The sequence below is a fragment of the Saccopteryx bilineata genome, chromosome 11, assembly GCF_036850765.1.
Source record: "Saccopteryx bilineata isolate mSacBil1 chromosome 11, mSacBil1_pri_phased_curated, whole genome shotgun sequence".
Taxonomy (NCBI): Eukaryota; Metazoa; Chordata; class Mammalia; order Chiroptera; family Emballonuridae; genus Saccopteryx; species Saccopteryx bilineata.
This window is the reverse complement of record NC_089500.1, coordinates 33,513,862-33,533,235: the sequence shown is the minus strand read 5'-3', so window position 1 is coordinate 33,533,235 and position 19,374 is coordinate 33,513,862. Positions and strand designations below refer to the sequence as shown.

General features: G+C 37.9%; 1 protein-coding gene across 15 annotated transcripts in view; it reads left to right on the top strand.

The window, feature by feature from the left end:
• DTNA (dystrobrevin alpha) overlaps positions 1-19,374 on the top strand; it is a 395,762-nt gene that overhangs the window by 314,678 nt on the left and 61,710 nt on the right. For 7 of the 15 annotated variants that reach the window (XM_066246831.1, XM_066246833.1, XM_066246830.1 and 4 more), the window contains 4 exons: positions 2,401-2,525; positions 6,313-6,396; positions 15,905-15,982; positions 16,541-16,633. In XM_066246831.1, the coding sequence (XP_066102928.1) occupies positions 2,401-2,525; positions 6,313-6,396; positions 15,905-15,982; positions 16,541-16,633 (380 nt within the window). Of the gene's footprint in view, positions 1-2,400; positions 2,526-6,312; positions 6,397-7,769; positions 8,054-15,904; positions 15,983-16,540; positions 16,634-19,374 lie in introns of those variants that run through there. The other 8 variants (XM_066246840.1, XM_066246839.1, XM_066246843.1 and 5 more) reach the window with 3 other exon arrangements.

Genomic DNA, 19,374 nt, shown 5'->3' with positions numbered 1-19,374 from the left:
TGTGTGTGTGTGTGTGTGTGTGTGTGTGTGTTTTGAAGGTATTGCTTAAAAATGATTGCTAGTTTCTCTTTTCTAAGATTCTGGAGTTCCCTTAAGTGCTTGACTGGAAAATAAAGCAAAGACATGAATTTGGCGTAATAATGTGGAGAATGTGGGCGTAATAATGCTGTTCCATTTTACCTTTTTGGAAGAGGGAGATATTGTGGTTATATTAGCAGATCATCTTGTCATAAATAGTGCAAGTGAGCAAATTGTTAAAGGTGACTGAGCATCTCTCCCTCTGTTGGATGTATTCTCAGGAGAACATGGCACTGGATATATGTAAGGAATTTGACTCTGTTAGCTTGCAGATCTGCTGATCTAGAGTTTTCTGATTCCTGCCTCAGTTAAACTCTTAAGATCAGTCCCCGGGATGTTATCTTGTGCTCAGTGAAATACTGCTCTGTGTGCAGACTGGTTTTTGTGGAGTCTACCATCACCCCTGCCAAACCCTCTTGAAATAGTTCTACAAGAAATACAAACTTTTTATGGGTTTTTTCCTATATTTTAATGTGTTTCAATTCAACATACAGTCTTTACTTAAAGAGAAACTTATTTTTCTCTTTTTTAAAAAAAAATAAAATCTTTAGTATATGCAGTTTAAATCAGAGCATTCTTTCTAAGAATTATTGGGAACTAATATTCAGTGTAAATATATTAATTCTTTGGCCTCTGTCAGATTCTGAGTTCAAGTAACAGTTCTTCACTAAGGCATCATATACTGAGGGCTTTCTGCCAGTTCTAAGCCCACTCTCACTGTGGTTCATGTGAGGATGGAGGCACTGATGCAGATGATGAAATACAATTTAGTGTGGAAGATAGAAGAAAACACGTTCTACTTCTTATTGTCAACATATTACCAATTTTCAAACTTGTTCTATCCCAGATTCTGAAGGGTTGGTGTTTGAAGACTAAACATTTTTTAATTGTTGTTTTTTATAAATGCTAAAATCAAATACGGAGCCTCTTTCTTAGAGATTGAGAACTCTAAAATTACTTGACAGGGCAATGTCTTTACAAAGTCAGATTTCACTCCCCAAGAAGATAAAAGGGCCCCAATGTTTATGGGGGAAAGAGCTTTATTGTGTTTCTGTTTTAAGTGTTCTGAGCATTACATCTCTTAGCAAAAACTAAAGTGGAACTTCCTGAACAGTACTCCTACTGCTTAGCTTTTAAATAATGAGGACAAAAGTCACATCATTATATTGCTAATTATGGGCTCTATCTGTAAATGAAAATGAAAAAATTATAAATGATTTCTCATGGAAAGAAAATAAATTGGGTAAAGATTTATATATAGTAAATTATTTTTGAAAATTTTGACTGTGAAATTTTAAGATAAACATTCTACAAATCGAAATGAGAAAGAGGTAGCATAATGCTCTAAAAAGTACATGAATTTTAAATTCTCATGACTCAGAGTGAGGTTCCATTTTTACTTTTGATTAGATTTATTCTGCCACACTGTCACATCTTACACCTGGATTCCCCAGAACCTCTTGTTCATCTCCTTCCTTCTCTTTTTTTTTTTTTTTTTTTTTTGTATTTTTCTGAAACTGGAAACGGGGAGAGACAGTCAGACAGACTCTCGCATTCGCCCGACCGGGATCCACTCGGCACGCCCACCAGGGGCGATGCTCTGCCCCTCCGGGGCGTCGCTCTGCCGTGACCAGAGCCACTCTAGCGCCTGGGGCAGAGGCCAAGGAGCCATCCCCAGTGCCCGGGCCATCTTTGCTCCAATGGAGCCTTGGCTGCGGGAGGGGAAGAAAGAGACAGAGAGGAAGGAAGGGGGGTGGGGGTGGAGAAGCAAATGGGCGCTTCTCCTATGTGCCCTGGCCGGGAATCGAACCCGGGTCCCCCGCACGCATCTCCTTCCTTCTTAAGTGAGAGCAATCCTTCTAGAATCAGGTTGGATGCTCACCTGCTGATTTAAACTCTTCACTGTCTCTCCTGCATTTGAGATAAAGACCACAGTCCTTGATGTGTCATATAAAGACTTTAATGGCCTGCCCCTGCTCTCCTCTTCTTCCTCTATCTGGAAGTACCTTCTCAATCCTCTGAGTTTTTTCAGAGAGACTCCTGATGGTCCATTAAGTCCCAGCTCAGGTGTCCCATGCACAGTGACTATTTCCACAGTCATATGACCATATTTGCTGACACTAAGCAGCAGGGGCAGGTTCCTTGTTGGCTTGTCTACCTCTGAGCAGACTCCATGACTTAGAATAGATTCTCAAAGATGATTTCTTCAATGAATGAATGAATGAATGAATGAATGAATGAATGAATATCTACTATAAAAGCAAATCATTTGATAAAATGTTACATAACTGTTAGTTATCTCCTCTTTCTTATTCTTTGCAGAAATCACCTGCTAAGAAGCTAACAAATGCACTGAGCAAGTCACTGAGCTGTGCTTCTAGCCATGAACCTTTGCACCCCATGTTCCCAGACCAGCCTGAGAAGCCACTCAACTTGGCCCACATTGTGTGAGTGTCCCTGCCCTCCACGTTAAGAGACATCTTTCTTCATTGACACGTGTCTGGATCCATACAAAGACAACATCCAATCAGTTGTCAGGGACCAAATTATAAAATTTACGTTAAAAGAAAAAGTATGAATGTAATGCCGTTATAATTTCTTGTTGTAGAGATACACAGTACAAGTGCCCAGCTGTACAAATAAAGTATGCAACACTAATGTAACTAACCTAGAGATGAAAAAGCATAGTTATAAAATATGGATGTTAGTGGTGTTTACACAGTTGGAAGTTAGCAATCAATGCAATCACTGTGGTAAGAAAATTTAAAGCACACTTTACCTTAATGTCATATGTGCTTTGAGTACCAAATATAAAAGCCCTTTGTTTTATTTTCTGCAGAGCCAGTCATCTTAAAGATGGCAGCAAACCTGGAAACTGTTGTTGATTATCCCAGGCTACATAGCTTTAGAAGAATCGTGGCCTGTGCAGGAGAAGTTTAAAAGGCAGGCTGGTGAGGAAAATCACCAGAACATCCCAAAAATGGACTTTTAAAAAATACTTCTCCAAAGTATGTGTTTTTATTATGATGTTGTCTTGGGCTTAAAAGAAAGAAGCTCATTGCCTGTTTCTAAGCACAATTAGGAATTACTGTATGTAGTCACAGGTGGCTCAGAAAGCCTCCAGAATAGGCAATTCCCCCCTCCCAGTGGACTGCCTTCCCTATTGCAAGTTCAGCAGGACCTGTGGCCCTGCAGAACCTACATTTACATGTTGACATCAAGAGGTGGATGATCAAACCTACCGATATTAGGTATTCACCAATGCCAAGTTCATGCTTCAGGCAGTTCAGAACATGACCCATAAGCAGCTCTATGGGGAGCCTGTGACCCTTATGAAAGCAGGAACTCTTTGGTCTGATGGACCTAAGCAAATACTACCAATGTATGTTGTGGAATGTTCATGAAATTTGTATAAATGCTGCAGGACTTTGTTTGATTTGGTTGGAAATGGCTTTGAGGGTTCAGTGTCCTTGGCAATAGTCTGGAGACTCCTGTTGCTGGCACAGGCTATGCATCCAGAAAACAAATGTAAACTGATTCTGTAAAATGTGGTTAACTTATTTTTGGAAATTTTCCTCCTAAAAATAAGCCTTAAAATAAAGCAGGGATAAATAAACGTGGAGACTGTTCCAAAGGGCCAACCATCTTCAGAAAATGACATCATACAAGCTGTTCTTTCCCTCCCATAGCCAGAGATAGTCACTAAACTATTCATGAATGGGCAAAATGAACTGAAGGCCGGTCTGTGCCCTCTGTGCTCTGCCGCAGAGTCACTCTCCCAGATTCATCAGGACTTCCACCCCTTGGCACAGCCACTGCGTTCAATCCAAGTTCAGTCAGAGCGGTTGGGTGTGAGGAAGAGAGAGTTGGGGGTGTGACTGGCCCAGCTCTAAGAGCTTTGCAGTAGAATGGAATTAGGATGCTGCCTCCTACTTTGAAAAAGAATTGATAAGTGAGGCAGTGTGAAATAAAAGTCAGTTTTTCAGTCAGTCACACTGCAGGATCACCTAACACAGAGACTTGTACCCATTGGTTTGGGATTGTGCGTGCGTGTGTGTGTGTGTGTGTGTGTGTGTGTGTGTGTGTGATTTAATTGGCTGGGTATAATTTTTTTAACTTTATTTTATAGTGGCAATATGATCTGATGTGTTATTTACTGAACTAAATGAGGGTATTATCTACACAGTTTGGGTTCCACAGAAAATTTCAGGATTCCCTTAAAATTTTACACAAAATATGTCCTTTTTTCTGAGAAAAGTTCTATATGTTGAACAGATTCTCAAGATAGCTTTTGAATCAAAATACTGACCTATCCTCACTGCTAATATATTTTTTCAGAGTGAATGTCTTATAAAAAAGCAAATTGTAAAAAAAATACTAAATTTTTGAACTAACAATAAGAAATTCTGGAAGCAGAATGTTCAATGTAGGGAGATGAAGCAGGTAGAAGAGGGTCAATGGGGGTTACGAGGTGATGGAAGGAGACCTGACTTGGGGTGGTGAGCACACAATACAGATGATTTATTATAGAATTGTACACCTGAAACCTGTATAATTTTATTAACCAGTGTCACACCAATAAATTCAATAAAAAAGAATGTTCAGTCTGTATTAGAACAGAATAATTTTTTTCTATTTTTTGGCTTTAGACATTTTTCTCCCAATTTGTTATTCAAATGTTAGTGCCCCGAATCTGATGTGTTATTTACTGAACTAAATGAGGGTATTATTTAGACTCATGTCTTTTTTTCTTTTTTTTTTTTTTCTTTTTTTTGGGGGTGGGGGATTGTAATATCTAAGACTTCTAATTTTAAAATATGTTGTTAATTTAGCTATTCTAAATTATTATAGGCAAATAATGTTCTCTTAAGTGGGTGACATTTTGGTATTTTGGCATTTGTGCTTAGCTATTATATTGTTTATAAATGTTACCATGATTAACAATTTCTATTTTATTTAATTCTTTGCTGCCCAAAGTGATACTTGGTAAGTAGTTCAATAGTCCCCAGTGTATTTATGAAGACATGTAGTCATAATTGTAAGTGGTTATAAGACACAAAACAAGTGAGTGACCAGAGAATTAGTCAGTCAGAATTAGTTAAAAACTAATTCTTCCTTGAACTGAACACTTACACTTTACAAGAAGAATGCCAGTTTTATAAAAATGTTTTCTGAGAAGATTTTATCTAGGAAGAAAATCTTGCACTAGATCCCTGTGGCTTTATCTTGTAGAAATATTCTTTTATAAAAGTAAATATGTTAAAAAAATTCCCAATGGGACCTATTTATTGGATAAGGTAACTTGCCGTTTGACTATGGAGGAAATAGGAATTTTAATCCCTTTAAAAGCCACCATATGGTTCCCAGGTTAGCCATTCTGTGTCCCAAATTCAACATTTTTATGATGAAGCTTACACATGAAGCCATTTACTAATAAACTACAATATTCAGCTTTGCAGTGACCGAATTTAACAAACCAAATTTACCAGGCTAGTTTAAAAGCATTCCAAATCTCCTTGTTTCCTCATTGGCTGGAGATAGAGCAAGATGGAAAAGTTTTTTCAAAAAAGGCAAAAAATACCCAGAACTGTTGGTCTAGTTAAATTTTTTTCAACTTTTGCAAAGTTACAATGTAAGAGATTTCATTCTGTTTACTATTTTAAAATCTGATATACCTGACTTTTGAAAATTCACAAAGGGCGTTTGTATAAAATTAGCATCCTTCTTGTGAAGTGAAAGTGTTCTCTTCAAGGCAGAATTAGTTTTAAACGAGCCTCTGGTATCAAAGATACATCCTAGTTAAACAATGAAAACACTAAGATTTCAGAACTTTGGCTAAGATGTTTAGAGTAAAGGAAACAGTGAACCTACTGTTTTGACCTCATCCAACAGAGAACATGTCTTAACAAAATCCCAGAACACAGTTTAACACCAGGTACCCAGAACCAAAGTTCCTATGAATTTTTGCATATATTGTTGACATTTTAAAATGTGCATAGCATCATATTCATTGTCACTAAATAAACTGAGAAAAACAAGTCTACCTTTTTTCCTAGAATCTGTTTATTGTAGAATACAAACTAACTTTGATTCCCTAAGATAAAAAATAAACCATTACACATTTAGCTCTTGATAGAGCTCTGGTCTTTTCACCCCCTCTCCTTGAGGGGTGGCAGTTTTTAAACTTGACTTTTACTTGCTTTAACTTTCCATCCACACTATACTTTGTTTTAGGCCACCCAGACCTGTAACCAGCATGAACGACACCCTGTTCTCCCACTCTGTCCCCTCATCAGGAAGTCCTTTTATTACCAGGAGGTAAGTTCCAATCCTGTTATATAATAAGCCCTCTCTTTGGTAATGAGCCTTGATTTTTTGTGGCAAGAAAAGTAGTCTAGTGTAAGCCAAGAGTGGAAGACTATTGTTAGAAGCTAGTTATGTAAATATCTGTCACACATCTTCAATTTCATTCATGTGGCTGCATTTAAAAAGGAATGGGATCACTTTGGGGATTAAAGTTCCATCTGGAAACTTGCATTTACAGTGCACCCACAGTAAGAATGTGGAATAACTTTAAATTTTACGACTGACGTACATGCATTCTCTTTCATTAAGAAAGTTACTGTCAGAAAACTTAGGTCCATTTAAGCCAGGAAATTGGAATTTCAAGATGCAATGGAGAATTATTAGATACACTCTGAAGCATCTCCTAATTTAAAGCTCCAGGTAGAAAAGAATCTTCTTCTTGGGCATTCCTGAGGCTAGAGGCTAAAGACCAAGCTTGGGAATGTAGTTTCCACATACATAATTTCATGGATAATAACAAGGGCTTACACTAAAGGTGGACATGTATCATCCTTTTAACATGATCCACTCCTACTGTAAGCAAAGAACAGGTGAAGCCAGTGCTTCTTTTAGAGCTAGCATCACAGGTATGCAGGGCTCAAGCAGTGCATTAAGTCATTTGATCAGATGTCACAAATAAAGCACCAGAGAATTACTTTATAAACACATGGAGAAAACTCACAGGAAAGCAGAAACAAAGATAAGGCTAATTGGAGTAAGTAAGTGAACAGAAGATTTTCAAATGCCTTTCAGTAGAAAAAAAATACAGGCTCATGCTTTACAAAATGAATGTAATCAGCCTTTTCCCTGAAGAGGTTTCTGAGATACCAATTTCACTGTACTATTCTGGAACATTCTAGTGAAGATATGAAGACAGTGAGACTGCTGGAAAATCCAGAACACTGCTGGATTTTCTTCCATGTTCCTGTACTTGCCCATCAGCAGGAACCTGAATGAAGATGTTCCCCATCATTGTAATTAACAGAATAACTGGAGTGTGGCCGTTCATGATGTTTCCTTCCTGTAAATTAAGCCATTCTGTAGCCAGTGGAAATGAGGACACAGTTGAACTACAGAACCTCCACAGTGAAATCATATGGTTTAGGCCCTTGGTGTGTTCCTCTTAGAACTCCTTTCTAGAACCACCAGCAAATTCAACCATTTTCTCTAAATCAAAATCCTAAACAGTAAAATGTGTAAGAGACATAGGTCTGTGCATCTATCTAGAGAACATCCTGCGTGATGTTAAGAAAGATGTTGTGCATTTATTAGGAAGCTGTGCATTCTGCAAATGTCAAGCAGAGGTAGACTCCATCCTTACTGAAGGTCATTTTATATCATTTCAGCTCGGACGGTGCTTATGGTGGATGCGCCTAGATGGATAACATGGCTTCCTGTACTCTAAAATATTCCTATAATGCTTTGAGCTGTTCTGGTACCTTCAGGGTGCATGGTACCTATTAACCCAAAATATGATCATTTCCCTTTTTTCCAATTTTCAGTCCTTTTGGAATATTCCCTGTGAACCACAGACACATTGTTTAAAGTTTGCAGTTCTTCCTGTCACCATGGAGATTGGTCTCTGGTTTCTGTTTCAAGGGTGCTGTTCAATAAAGCTGTGTACACTGAACTTCTTTCCTCTCTGAGTGGGCCATGCTCTGTCCATGGGAGGTTTTAATGAGGTCTCATTGTTTGACTCCCTCAGGTTACCTGAGGGGATAAGTGCATCCAGCCCCGTGGCTGAGGAGCATTCACTTATAAATCTGTGTGTAAATCAGCTTGACCGCTGCACACACTCAGTATCCCAGCCCTGAATCACTAATCATAGTGGTAGTTCTGTAGCTTGACTGCTAGTCATTCTACTCCATCACTAAAATCCTCTTGTAGTACCTATTTGTGGAGAGAGAGGTCTTCTGGATTTCATGAGATTCTGTTCAGAATTTCCAACTTGAGCTGGACCTCTCAGCTCTTTCCTCTCTTTCATTTATCTTATTGATCTCATGGCCAAGGTGTATCTGTGAAGAGTGCCAAGCTGGATTTTTCTTCTTTGGATGAGTCTCTGCTTTTGTACAGTTTGCAAGACCCGAGATGGTGATTTCTTATACTCTTGAATGAAAGAACCTCTTGGAATGATCATTAGCACGAATTGGGTGAGGCCAGGACGATGTCACAGGGTTGGACCATATTGCAGTAAAGACTTGAGGGCTTACATCTTTCTATCCCACTAGGCCTGGGCCATTTTCCCCCAAGGTAGAGCAGTCTGATTCTTATTGAAGTAGCAATTTTAAAACCAATTTCATACTATTAGCGCTTAATTTCTATCACTTGATAATGTTAATGGTGATCCACTGTTAATTTCTTAGCCACGTTCATACACTAAAATTAATGGAAACCCATAACACCAAACGTAGGCATAAGTTAAATGTTCTATTCTCTGAATGATTGGAACTGAAACAAGTAGATGTAACCTAGAGCCCTGCCCTCACTCCTACTCCACCCCAGCTTCCCCTTTTAAAATCAGATAAAATCTAAACAAGCCAAGAATGTGCTGATCTGTATTAAAGAGTAGAGAAAATTGCCATGCAGATATTTTATTTAGCCTGAGTCTTTAGCCCTTTATGACAGATCTTAGCAAGATAAAGCAGAATGAGGATGAATTGAAATCACCACTCCAGAATTCTCACCATAAACTCCTGGCATTGCTCACCTAGTATCCTTTACAAGCATGCTGCTTTGATCTTCAAAGGGCACTAAGGTATATCTTTGAAGTCTTTTGACATCCTAGTAATCTGACTCACAGATTTACAAGTGTATAACTCTGATTACTACCACCATCTGCTGCATCCTCTTTTCTTATATCTATTTCCAGTAATATATTTAATTCACTTTTCCCTTACTCAAAAGGAAAGAGGGAATTCTCAAAAGCACTCTCCCTTAACCCTTTAAAGTTGTATGTGTGTGTATGTGTGTGTGTGTGCACGTATGCATTCAGTAATGATTAGCAATTAGGTAGAATGTGGCTCAAATAACATAACTCATGAACTAATTCACCTCATTTATTTTCTTATTTATTATTATTTTTTATAACTTTATCCCTAAACCTATATTGCTTTCTTATAAATGCATTCATTTTTAGGAAAAAAATAGGTGGATCAATGGGACTCTATCACCACCACTAGAAAAAGAGCACCAATGGCTATGTATGGTGGGGTAGCATTATATAAGCTTATGATATATGTCCTGTCACATTTGCAAATGTTATTGCAAGCACTGACACAAAGCCAGGACCCAAAGGCCCTCTCACCCCTTCACTGCCCACAGCATCTTCCCTATGAGTATCTACCGTCTTTGTTGGTATCATGCCCCCTTTTTCAGATCTTGTCTTGCTAAAATCATTGTCTAGGTTATGTGAGAAAGTTAATCTGTCTTTTTCTTTTAAATACGTCTCTTTAATATGGTTGTCTTTTGGCCCTGGCCGGTTGGCTCAGCAGTAGAGCGTCGGCCTGGCGTGCGGGGGACCTGGGTTCGATTCCCGACCAGGGCACATAGGAGAAGCGCCCATTTGCTTCTCCACCCTCCCCCTCCTTCCTCTCTGTCTCTCTCTTCCCCTCCCGCAGCCAAGGCTCCATTGGAGCAAAGATGGCCCGGGCACTGGGGATGGCTCCTGGCCTCTGCCCCAGGCGCTAGAGTGGCTCTGGTCGGGGCAGAGCATCGCCCCCTGTTAGGCAGAGCATCGCCCCTAGTGGGCGTGCCAGGTGGATCCTGGTCGGGCGCATGCGGGAGTCTGTCTGACTGTCTCTCCCAGTTTCCAGCTTCAGAAAAGAAAAAAAAATATATATATATATATATGGTTGTTTTTTTCGATAGCCACATTAAGGGTGCTCTAAAAGTTTGAATAGCTAGATTCTTTTACCCTAAATATTAGAAATAGCTTGTCAAGTTTTCACATATTTTTTTATAGATGCAATCTCTGTAATAGAAACCACTCAGGAAAAGAATCATGTTGGCTATGATATATAGCATCTAGCCAGATCTTATTACTCTTCCAAATATTAGAAAATTGCTTGAGTGTGTTGAACACGATCTAATGTGCTTTTTTCTGGTTTGTCACAATAACATTTAGTTAATTACTTAATATTATGTTAGGCTCAGTAGTGCATATGGGGAAGACACACCACCCACCCCATATGCTTCCCAGATTCTGATTCTTCCCAGTGGAACTGCCTTTGTGAGTCATTTTTGTTTGGTTGACTAGTTGGTCAGTGGATTGATTGGTTTGGGTTTTCAACCACAGAAAGACTAATTACTATTGTCTTTTTCAGTTTTTTCACTTTTTTTAACCAGTGATTCTTACCTATCAACCCAGATTATTAATCTGACTTAAAATGTTCAAACTAAATCTTAAGCATTTGTGCTTTCATAATCAAAAATGAATAGAAGTAAAATTGAGGCACTGAATTCAGCCTTTGATTTGAAAATCAAAGTTTTCTTCATAGTTAATTTTTTCTAAGATTAAAGCCCATCCTTTTCATTAAGGAAAATAAATAAATTTATAAGTCAACATGATAAAACAGATGCATTTATAAAACAACTACCCTGAGAATTCTTATTCTCTTCACACCGTCTGGACATGTTGTCTGAAATTTTATGAAATTTGAAATAATCACTCTCTGCTATTTCTTTATTCCATATAGCCCCTGAGCTGCACTAATATGCTAGATTTTTTTCAAACTTGAAATAAGCCAGTCTTCACACTCAACTCTGTTTCTTAAACTAAAATGTTAGTACATAATTAAAACTGCTATCACCTCTCTTCTCCACTTAACAACTTTTTTCTCTCATTAGAGTTGTTTTAGTGGTTGTCCGTGCATGCCCTATAGCCAGCAAACGTTTCTAGAGGCTCTCTTGGTAAAAATACAATTGATATGGTTTGATGATATCTGGGGAAAACATAGTAAATAGAGTAAATCCAATATAAGCTAAGGATTCTTAGTATTCTTCAATGGTACCTGCTTAAGATAGTTTGACTTTCATGCCAGCTTGATGTGATGACAATTAATTATCCCACTGAGACCCTAAGCTGTTCTTTATGCTTCTTTGCTGATTTGCATGTGTTATATATATTTATGTCTCAGATCAAAGATATTGAAAGCTAGGCTAAGAAAGGGAAACACAATTTTTTAAGAAATTATCTGACAAAATTGACTTGTGGTCTCTTTTTTATTATCCCTAGACTATGTTAATTAGAGTGAGAAGCAAAATTTTTATTCACACTGATAGTTACTTAAGGAGGGAGCCAACTTTACAAGTTATTCTTCACAAGTCCAAATACCACACAAGTGTATCGATTATTTAAAATTAATAAAAATGAAAATATTTGTTTTAATTTGCCATGGTTCAATATAATTTCCCTGTTAACCACTGTGTCAGTGATCATTGCATATAACATAATTTATTTCTCTAAAACTGTTGCTCTGTGAGACTGCATCCAGGACTTTTATTTAAATCCTTTTATTTTCACATGTAATAAAATAAAAATATCTTTGACCAGGTCTAAAATAGTAATCCAACATAAGCAGAGATGGTTTTCTAAAACATATATCAGGTTTAAGCAAAAACCCAGCAATCTTTTATGCATAGTTTTGTTCTCTTAGAACACCCCAAAAATGTTTGCACTTTAGCAAAACTACTGATATCAGTTGTCACCCTTCAAAACTAAAAGGTAAATTTAAATAAATAAATATGAAATATTTTACATTGCTCTATCCTTCCAGAACCATTGTATTTGTCTGTTTGTGTGTGTGTGTGTGTGTAATATTTAACAAGAAGAGCATTTATCTTTATATATGCTATTTTTTAAAGGACTGAAAAGAAATTGGTGAGGCAATAAAAATTTTTTAGAAAAAAATAATCTAAACTGCCAAGCTACAAAATGAAAGTTTAAAAATCTAAATTATTCTACAAAATATCACAAGTGTACATTGCTTTGAAGAGATCATAGTAAACTACATATTGTCACTACTGACACAACAATTCAGAAGAAAAAAATTTGCACTTTGCCCCCTTTCTTCAAGCCTTTTGGGAGCTGCAAAATAAATTCTGGTGAAGATACTTAACATGAAAAGTCTTTATAGACCCAAGTTTTAAGTGAAACCTGCTTCCCCATCAACTCCAAGTTCCAGGTCCATTTTATTTTAAAGAGTGGTTGTTTGGTTTTGTTTTTGTCATGAACTTGACTTCCTCTATGCATGGTCATATTTTTGGTTTCCCAGAAATAAAGTCGAGAGCAACAGAATTTAAGGCTAGTTTTGAAAGTACGGAAGCTATGTGGACAGTGAGTACTAAAACTCAGAAGTACTCCTGGCACTAGAAATTAAGAGCTATAGCAAAACAGAATAAATGGTTGATTTCCACAAACTCATAAATGCAGATAGTATCATCTCCATATTTTCCAAGAACTGATTCTCAAAAATTCATGTGGGAAGGGAAAGGAATGTGAAAGGACTTAAACCAACACTGGCCACGGTCACCGATGTGTGTACAGAGAATATCTGCTCATCCCATTGAGGGAGGAAGGGACTTGGGAAGAAGACAAACAGAATAGAAGAGGGAGACAAATAAATGGAACAGAGAAAAGAGAGAGGGGCTCAAAGAGTTTGAAAGAAAGAACAAATGGGCCACCAAAGGAAAATCTGGACGACTCCCTCCCTGCACCATACGCAGGGTCTGCAGGGCTCCTCCAGTGCTGACATTAGTCAGCAGCCACGTGGTGGTGTGGCCCTTCTGAGCTTTATAGACACATCAGGTTCCTCCCATAAGATTCACCAAGATAGTTTATAGTAAACACATCCTCTGATAGATCCTCCTGTATTTCTTTTCTCTACTGGTCCTTTCTTTCTTCTTCTGCATTCAGTATTAGAAGTTGTACCCATGCAAGTAAAATTAAGCTTTTGATTTAGAAAATATCACCACAATATCTGGGAGTCAAGGGGCAAGAAAAGCAGACAAGGCAGGAAGATAGTTTAATTTAGAGGGGAAAACCATTGATTTATCACACAGTGTTTTGAGTGGTTTTGCAAGAATCTTAAGTCAATTATATAGTAGGTACATCAGTCTTGAGTTACAAAAAAGGCAGTTGGGGGCAGTAATTGGGCAGCAGGGAAACCGTATTAAATAATGAACATAGGGGGATGTCTTCGGGAGACAAGGGTCAGAGTGCTATTTTGGGTGCAATGATGGGAAAACACTAACTATGATGACTTAAAATGACTATTTGGCCCTAATGGGCATGTTTCATAGTCTTAGAAGGTGGGTGGAGATCAGTATGCTGAAAAAAATGCCTTTAAGTGCGTTGGGAAAGTAAATTCTCCTAAAGCATTAATCATTTCATTTTTAAAGTAAATTTTGTGTGCAGTTGTACTTTTTAAGTATAGCAATGCTATGTAATAGAGGATTTCTGAAAAACTGAGTGAGATCATACATCATACTGCCTGCTCTCTGCCAGTTTTTTCACAAATCAAGTTTGATTTTAAATTTACCAACAACTTCACTATTTAAGGAATTTTATAGTATATACTATTATAAAACAAGAATTTCAATTATACTGTGCATAATTTTAATATATTCATTTATAAATTTTTATTTTTATTTTTTTCATTTATAAATTTTAATTTTGTGCATTTCATGGTCTGAAAAGAGTGGTGAAACCTTAAGACATAATTAAAGTTTTTAAAGTTTTAACTGCTTTATAAGCCATACATATATGTGATTTAGAACATGAAAAGATGAGAATGGGCCCTAGCCAGTTGGTTCAACAGTAGAGTGTCAGCCTGGCATGTGGAAGTCCCAGGTTCAATTCCCAGTTAGGGCACACAGGAGAAGCAATCATCTGCTTCTCTACCCCTCCCACCCTCTCTCTCTCTCTCTCTCTCTCTTTTTCTCTTTCTCTCTCTCCCCCCCCTCTCTCTTTATCTCTCTCTCTCTTTCCTTTCCATAGCCATGGCTTGAAAGGGGCGAGCATAGTTGGCCTTGGGCGCTGAGTATGGCTCTTCCTCAGGCATTAAAATAGCTTGACTGCCAAGCAACAGAGCAGCAGCTGGGCAGAGCATCACCTGATAGGGGCTAGCTGGGGTGAATCCCAGTTGGAGTGCATGCGGGAGTCTGTCTCTGCCTCCCTGCCTCTCATTTAATAAAAAAAGAAAAGATGGGAAAGTTTGTGAAACCTCATAATTTTAATCCCAATGATTAAAAGCTTGGTACTCCAACAAGGTCAGACAGTTAATCTTGTATTCTCCATGAAGAGAGACAGGGAAGTTTTAGGTACACCAGTGTTCAGGGCAAATTCTTATTCTACAAAGGAGCAAACTCTCTTTAAGCACATTACAAGTACATTGAGTTTTATGTTTTTATTGAATTTATTGGGGTGGTATTAGTTAATAAAATTATACAAGTTTCAGATGTATTATCCTATAATACATGGTCTGTATGTTGCATTGTGTGCTCACCACCCCAAGTCAAGTTTCCCTCAATCACCATTTATTTATCCCCCCCACCCTCCTCCACCTCTCCCCATCCCCTCTCCCTTCTGTAATCCCCATACTACTGTCTGTGTCTATAAGGTTTTTTTTCTTTGCTTAATCCCTTCACCCAGCCCTTAACAAGTACATTTGTAATGCCAAACATGAACACATTTCCCAATGAAGAATGCATATTCATTACAGTAGATCTTGCATAGCTTTGGCTTGGCCACATTATTAGTTATTATAATATTTCTATTTGTCCTTCAATAAAACTACATTTTAAACTTTTAAAGCTGTCATTTCAGTTACTAAATAAACTAAGTGTTTCTCGGTCAAGGAACATATGGGAGTTGATGCTTCCTGCTCCTCTTCCCCATTCTCTCTCTCTCTCACTCACTCACTCACTCTCTTCTCTCTAAAATGAATTTTTAAAAAAACTAATTGTTTCTCATTATGAATCTAAAAATGAAAAAAATTTTGCTATATTGATGGGTGTGTATGCACCAGTTATAGATGCAAGGAATATGAATGTGTATTTATAAGGCTCAAAGGTTTATTTTTTTGGTTGGAGAATATAGGGAAGGCTGGAGAAATGCCCTGCTTGACTGAGATATAAAGGCTGGCAGGACTTAGTGAACCACTGGACTGTTTCCATGATTGTCTGTAATGAAGGTTGAATGGATTTTTATTCTGTCCAGGCATAATGCAATCTATTTGTTAAGCAAGTAGCAGAGGTCAAATCTGGATCACAGTGGCTTGTGTGATTGTAATTGTGGTTCTTAGGCCAGGTTTCTACCCTAATTCAACTCTGTGGAAATCTGAAAACATCTTGAACATTTCAAAATAATAAGAGCGGTCCAAATGGAACTTGGATCTAGACGTGGGCGTTTCTGTTGCCAGTTCTATTCTTGAATGCATTGCCGTGTTTATGCTCTTCTTGGCTTTCCCGTCTTATTAACTAGCTCTCCTCCCAAGGACAGTGAAGTAGAGCAGAACAAACTGCTGGCTAGGGCTGCTCCAGCTTTTCTGAAGGGTAAAGGGTAAGTTAAAGCCAGAGTGTACTGGAACCCTGAATTAACTAAACTAAAAAAGGAGATTTCTTTTTCAACATGCTTTGTGTTTGAAAGACCATCTTCGATACCGTAAAAGCAGTTCCATTATAACTCCATTAACAGCACCAAGTAGTTATTTTGAGTAGAAACATCTGTGTTGTTATTCACTTTCCCTGATTTCCTTTTCTTTCTTTCTTTTTTTTAATGACTAAGCTTCAGATTTGATTTTCCAAAAAGACTACTTACTGTTTGCTTGCAATGTGTTTACTGTAGAGTTGAATTTCTTGGCCTTAGCGGTTTGAAGAATGCACGTCTGTTTTCTGATGTTACTTTATCTAAATGGAAGTCTTTATTTTTAAAATTAGTGAAATGCAATTGTGAATTTCATTGCTTGGATTTTGCTTGTGTTTTTCTTAAAACAGCACTTACTTTTCCTTCACTTGCGTGGTTTTCTGAATGCCTTTTTTACGCCAAATGCACTCCTGCCTGCTCTGCTTACTGCTGTTCACCTCTCTTAACCCTTTCTTTCCTCCTGCCCTGTTTCAGGATACAGTACAGCCTGAATGTGGCAGACAGGCTGGCTGATGAACATGTTCTCATCGGGTTGTATGTCAACATGCTCCGGAACAACCCATCATGGTTAGTGCAGGTTTGGCTGCTTGGCTATCCGTAGAGAGGGGAGCAGTCTCTTCTCTTGACAAGCAGTCTCAGCAAGGGGCAAAGTCACTGGATGCCAGATGTGTTACTAAAGCACGTTTTGGCCCTGGCCAGTTGGCTCAGTGGTAGAGTTTGGTCTGGGGTGCGGGAGTCCCGGGTTTGATTTCCGGCCGGGGCACACAGGAGAGGCGCCCATCTGCTTCTCCACCCTTCCCCCTCTCCTTCTTCTCTGTCTCTCTCTTCCCCTCCCACAGCTAAGGCTCTGATGGAGCAGGGTTTGCCCAGGTGCTGAGGATGGCTCTGTGGCCTCTTCCTCAGGCGCTAGAATGGCTCTGGTTGCGGCAGAGCGATGCCCCAAGATGGGCAGAGCATCGCCCCCTGGTGGGCCGGCCAGGTGGATCCCGGTGGGGCGCATGCGGGAGTCTGTCTGACTGCCTCCCCGCTTCCAACTTCAGAAAAAGAAAAAAAAATTAAAAAAATTAAAGCACATTTTAACTGACTCAATTAAAATGTCTTTTGTAACATTAGATTGGATATTCTCCCCATTCATGTGCCATAGAATTCATATCTATGTTTCTATCTTAGCTAAAGGGATAACTCGTGTATGTGGGTGCCATGCTAAGTATTAATATTAGCATTCAGGTGGATGCCGGGCTGTGGGTCCTACAGTCGGTTCTATGTTATAAGTGCCAGGTCAAATTACTGCACAATAGTGATGGGAGAATTTGTTTATTCCAAGGACATGTATGTCTCTGCTGGTTTGGAGAACAATGCCCTTTCATGTAAGATAGAAGTGAAAAAGAGAAAAAGTTGTGGGATAAAATCATACTCTGGAAATCATTTTCTTAACATTGATTGCCTTTCAACTTTCACTTATAAATGTTTCTGGGTAGCCTGCTTTCAGGCCCCAGAATATGCAAAGCTTACTTTCAGATGTGTTAAATGTGTGGATTCAGGTAGTCCTAGGTATTGGGATAAAGGCATTCATAAAGTTTTTTTCTTTCTATTTTAATTGTGACATAGGAGATCCCTCCTATTGGTTATTTTGTTTTAATACTAAGTGTACATTTACAATTTGAATGAAAATAAATGGACAGACTATATAAATATCACATATTTCAGGCTAGTTTAGACAACTGTTTTACAAACATGTTTAGCAAACCAGTGGGTTTGTTTGTTTTTCTGTTATTATTAAGCAAACCAATGGGTTAAACTGCCTTTACAATAGCTGGTCCCCCTTACCAGTACTGTGTCACAGAAAGCATGCCTCAAACACTTGGTGCTCATCTGCCTCACCACTTGGTATTGTTAGCCACTTCTTTGTAGAATGTTCCTCCCTTGACTGTTTCCAAAGTTCTTTTCCATTCCTGCTTCTGATGCCTCAGAATTAATTTTTGCATAATTAGTTCATGAGATGATTTTAGGTGATTCATTGATGAACATTTATTTAATAATCACATATTTATCTTAATTTATATATCTTTTAAAAATACAACCAGCATACTTGTTTGATTTTATATTATATTCTACTCTTTCAGGAAATAAAAATGAGCTCTCCTGATAAGCCCATCTCTTTGTTCACGTTTTTCTAAGCTTGTAGATCAAACAGTTCCTTTTCTTTCTCACATTTCAGCCTCTCAGAACTACAGGTGGAAAGAGTGATTGCTTTAATCATATTCTCAATGAGTTTGGTTCCACAATATTATGTGGTGGCTGAAACAATAAAACTAAAAATACTGAATTACAAAAAAGAAATTGTATGAGTAATCTTTAAACAAGAATACAGTCGATATAGGGTTAATCATGTCTGAAGGCAATGATGTGATCTCACACTGTGTCTTCTCCCCCATAATTCTAAGCATACTCTGGTTATTTCCATCACTTTTCTTTGACCTTGTCTTAATTAAGGTTGTAACAAAGAAATCTCTGAGGAGAAAATCTCAGACTTTGTTACTACCAGACCTCTTCTCTACTCAAGTGATTAAACACATTGACTTGATGGTCACTTAAGACCATAAAACTGTCTCAGCAGAGACACCTTACATCTACTTGATGAAAGCTAGGTGTGATTTGTCTTTTGAAAACAAAGCAGAATTTAAGTCTGATCAATGAATCAGACTCCGTTTTAATGGCTGCTGCCCTCTGTATTTCTTATAACTTTTTCTGTCCTTAAAAAATTTCAACTTATCTTTCAAATTTCTTATTTTTCCTTCGCTTTCCTCTCTGTTTAATTAGATCCAAACAATTCCCCCACACCAGCCATGGTTATATAAGTAATGTGGTGATCTCTCACCTCCTTTATCATCATTATAGCTATAATCTTTACCGTCATTCAACTATGGTGAGATATATAATGGTAATAATCATGAGAGCTACCATTTTTAAAGCACTTGCCTCATGCTAAGTACTATGTTCAAAGCTTTATTTATGTAATATTATATAAATTACATAATAATACACAAGCAACATAATGCTACATAATTATTTACATAATTAATAATTACATGATTTTATTATATAAGTATTTACATAATTTCCCCTAGTCCTTAAAGTAAGCCTTTAGAATACATGCTATCAACCCCCTTTTATAAATAAGTAAAGGTATCAATTATGAGAGTTACATGACCCTCCCACAGTCACATGACTACTAAACAGTGGAGCAGAGATTTTAATCATTAGTCACTTGATTCCAAGCTCATAACCACTAGGCTCCATTGCCTCTT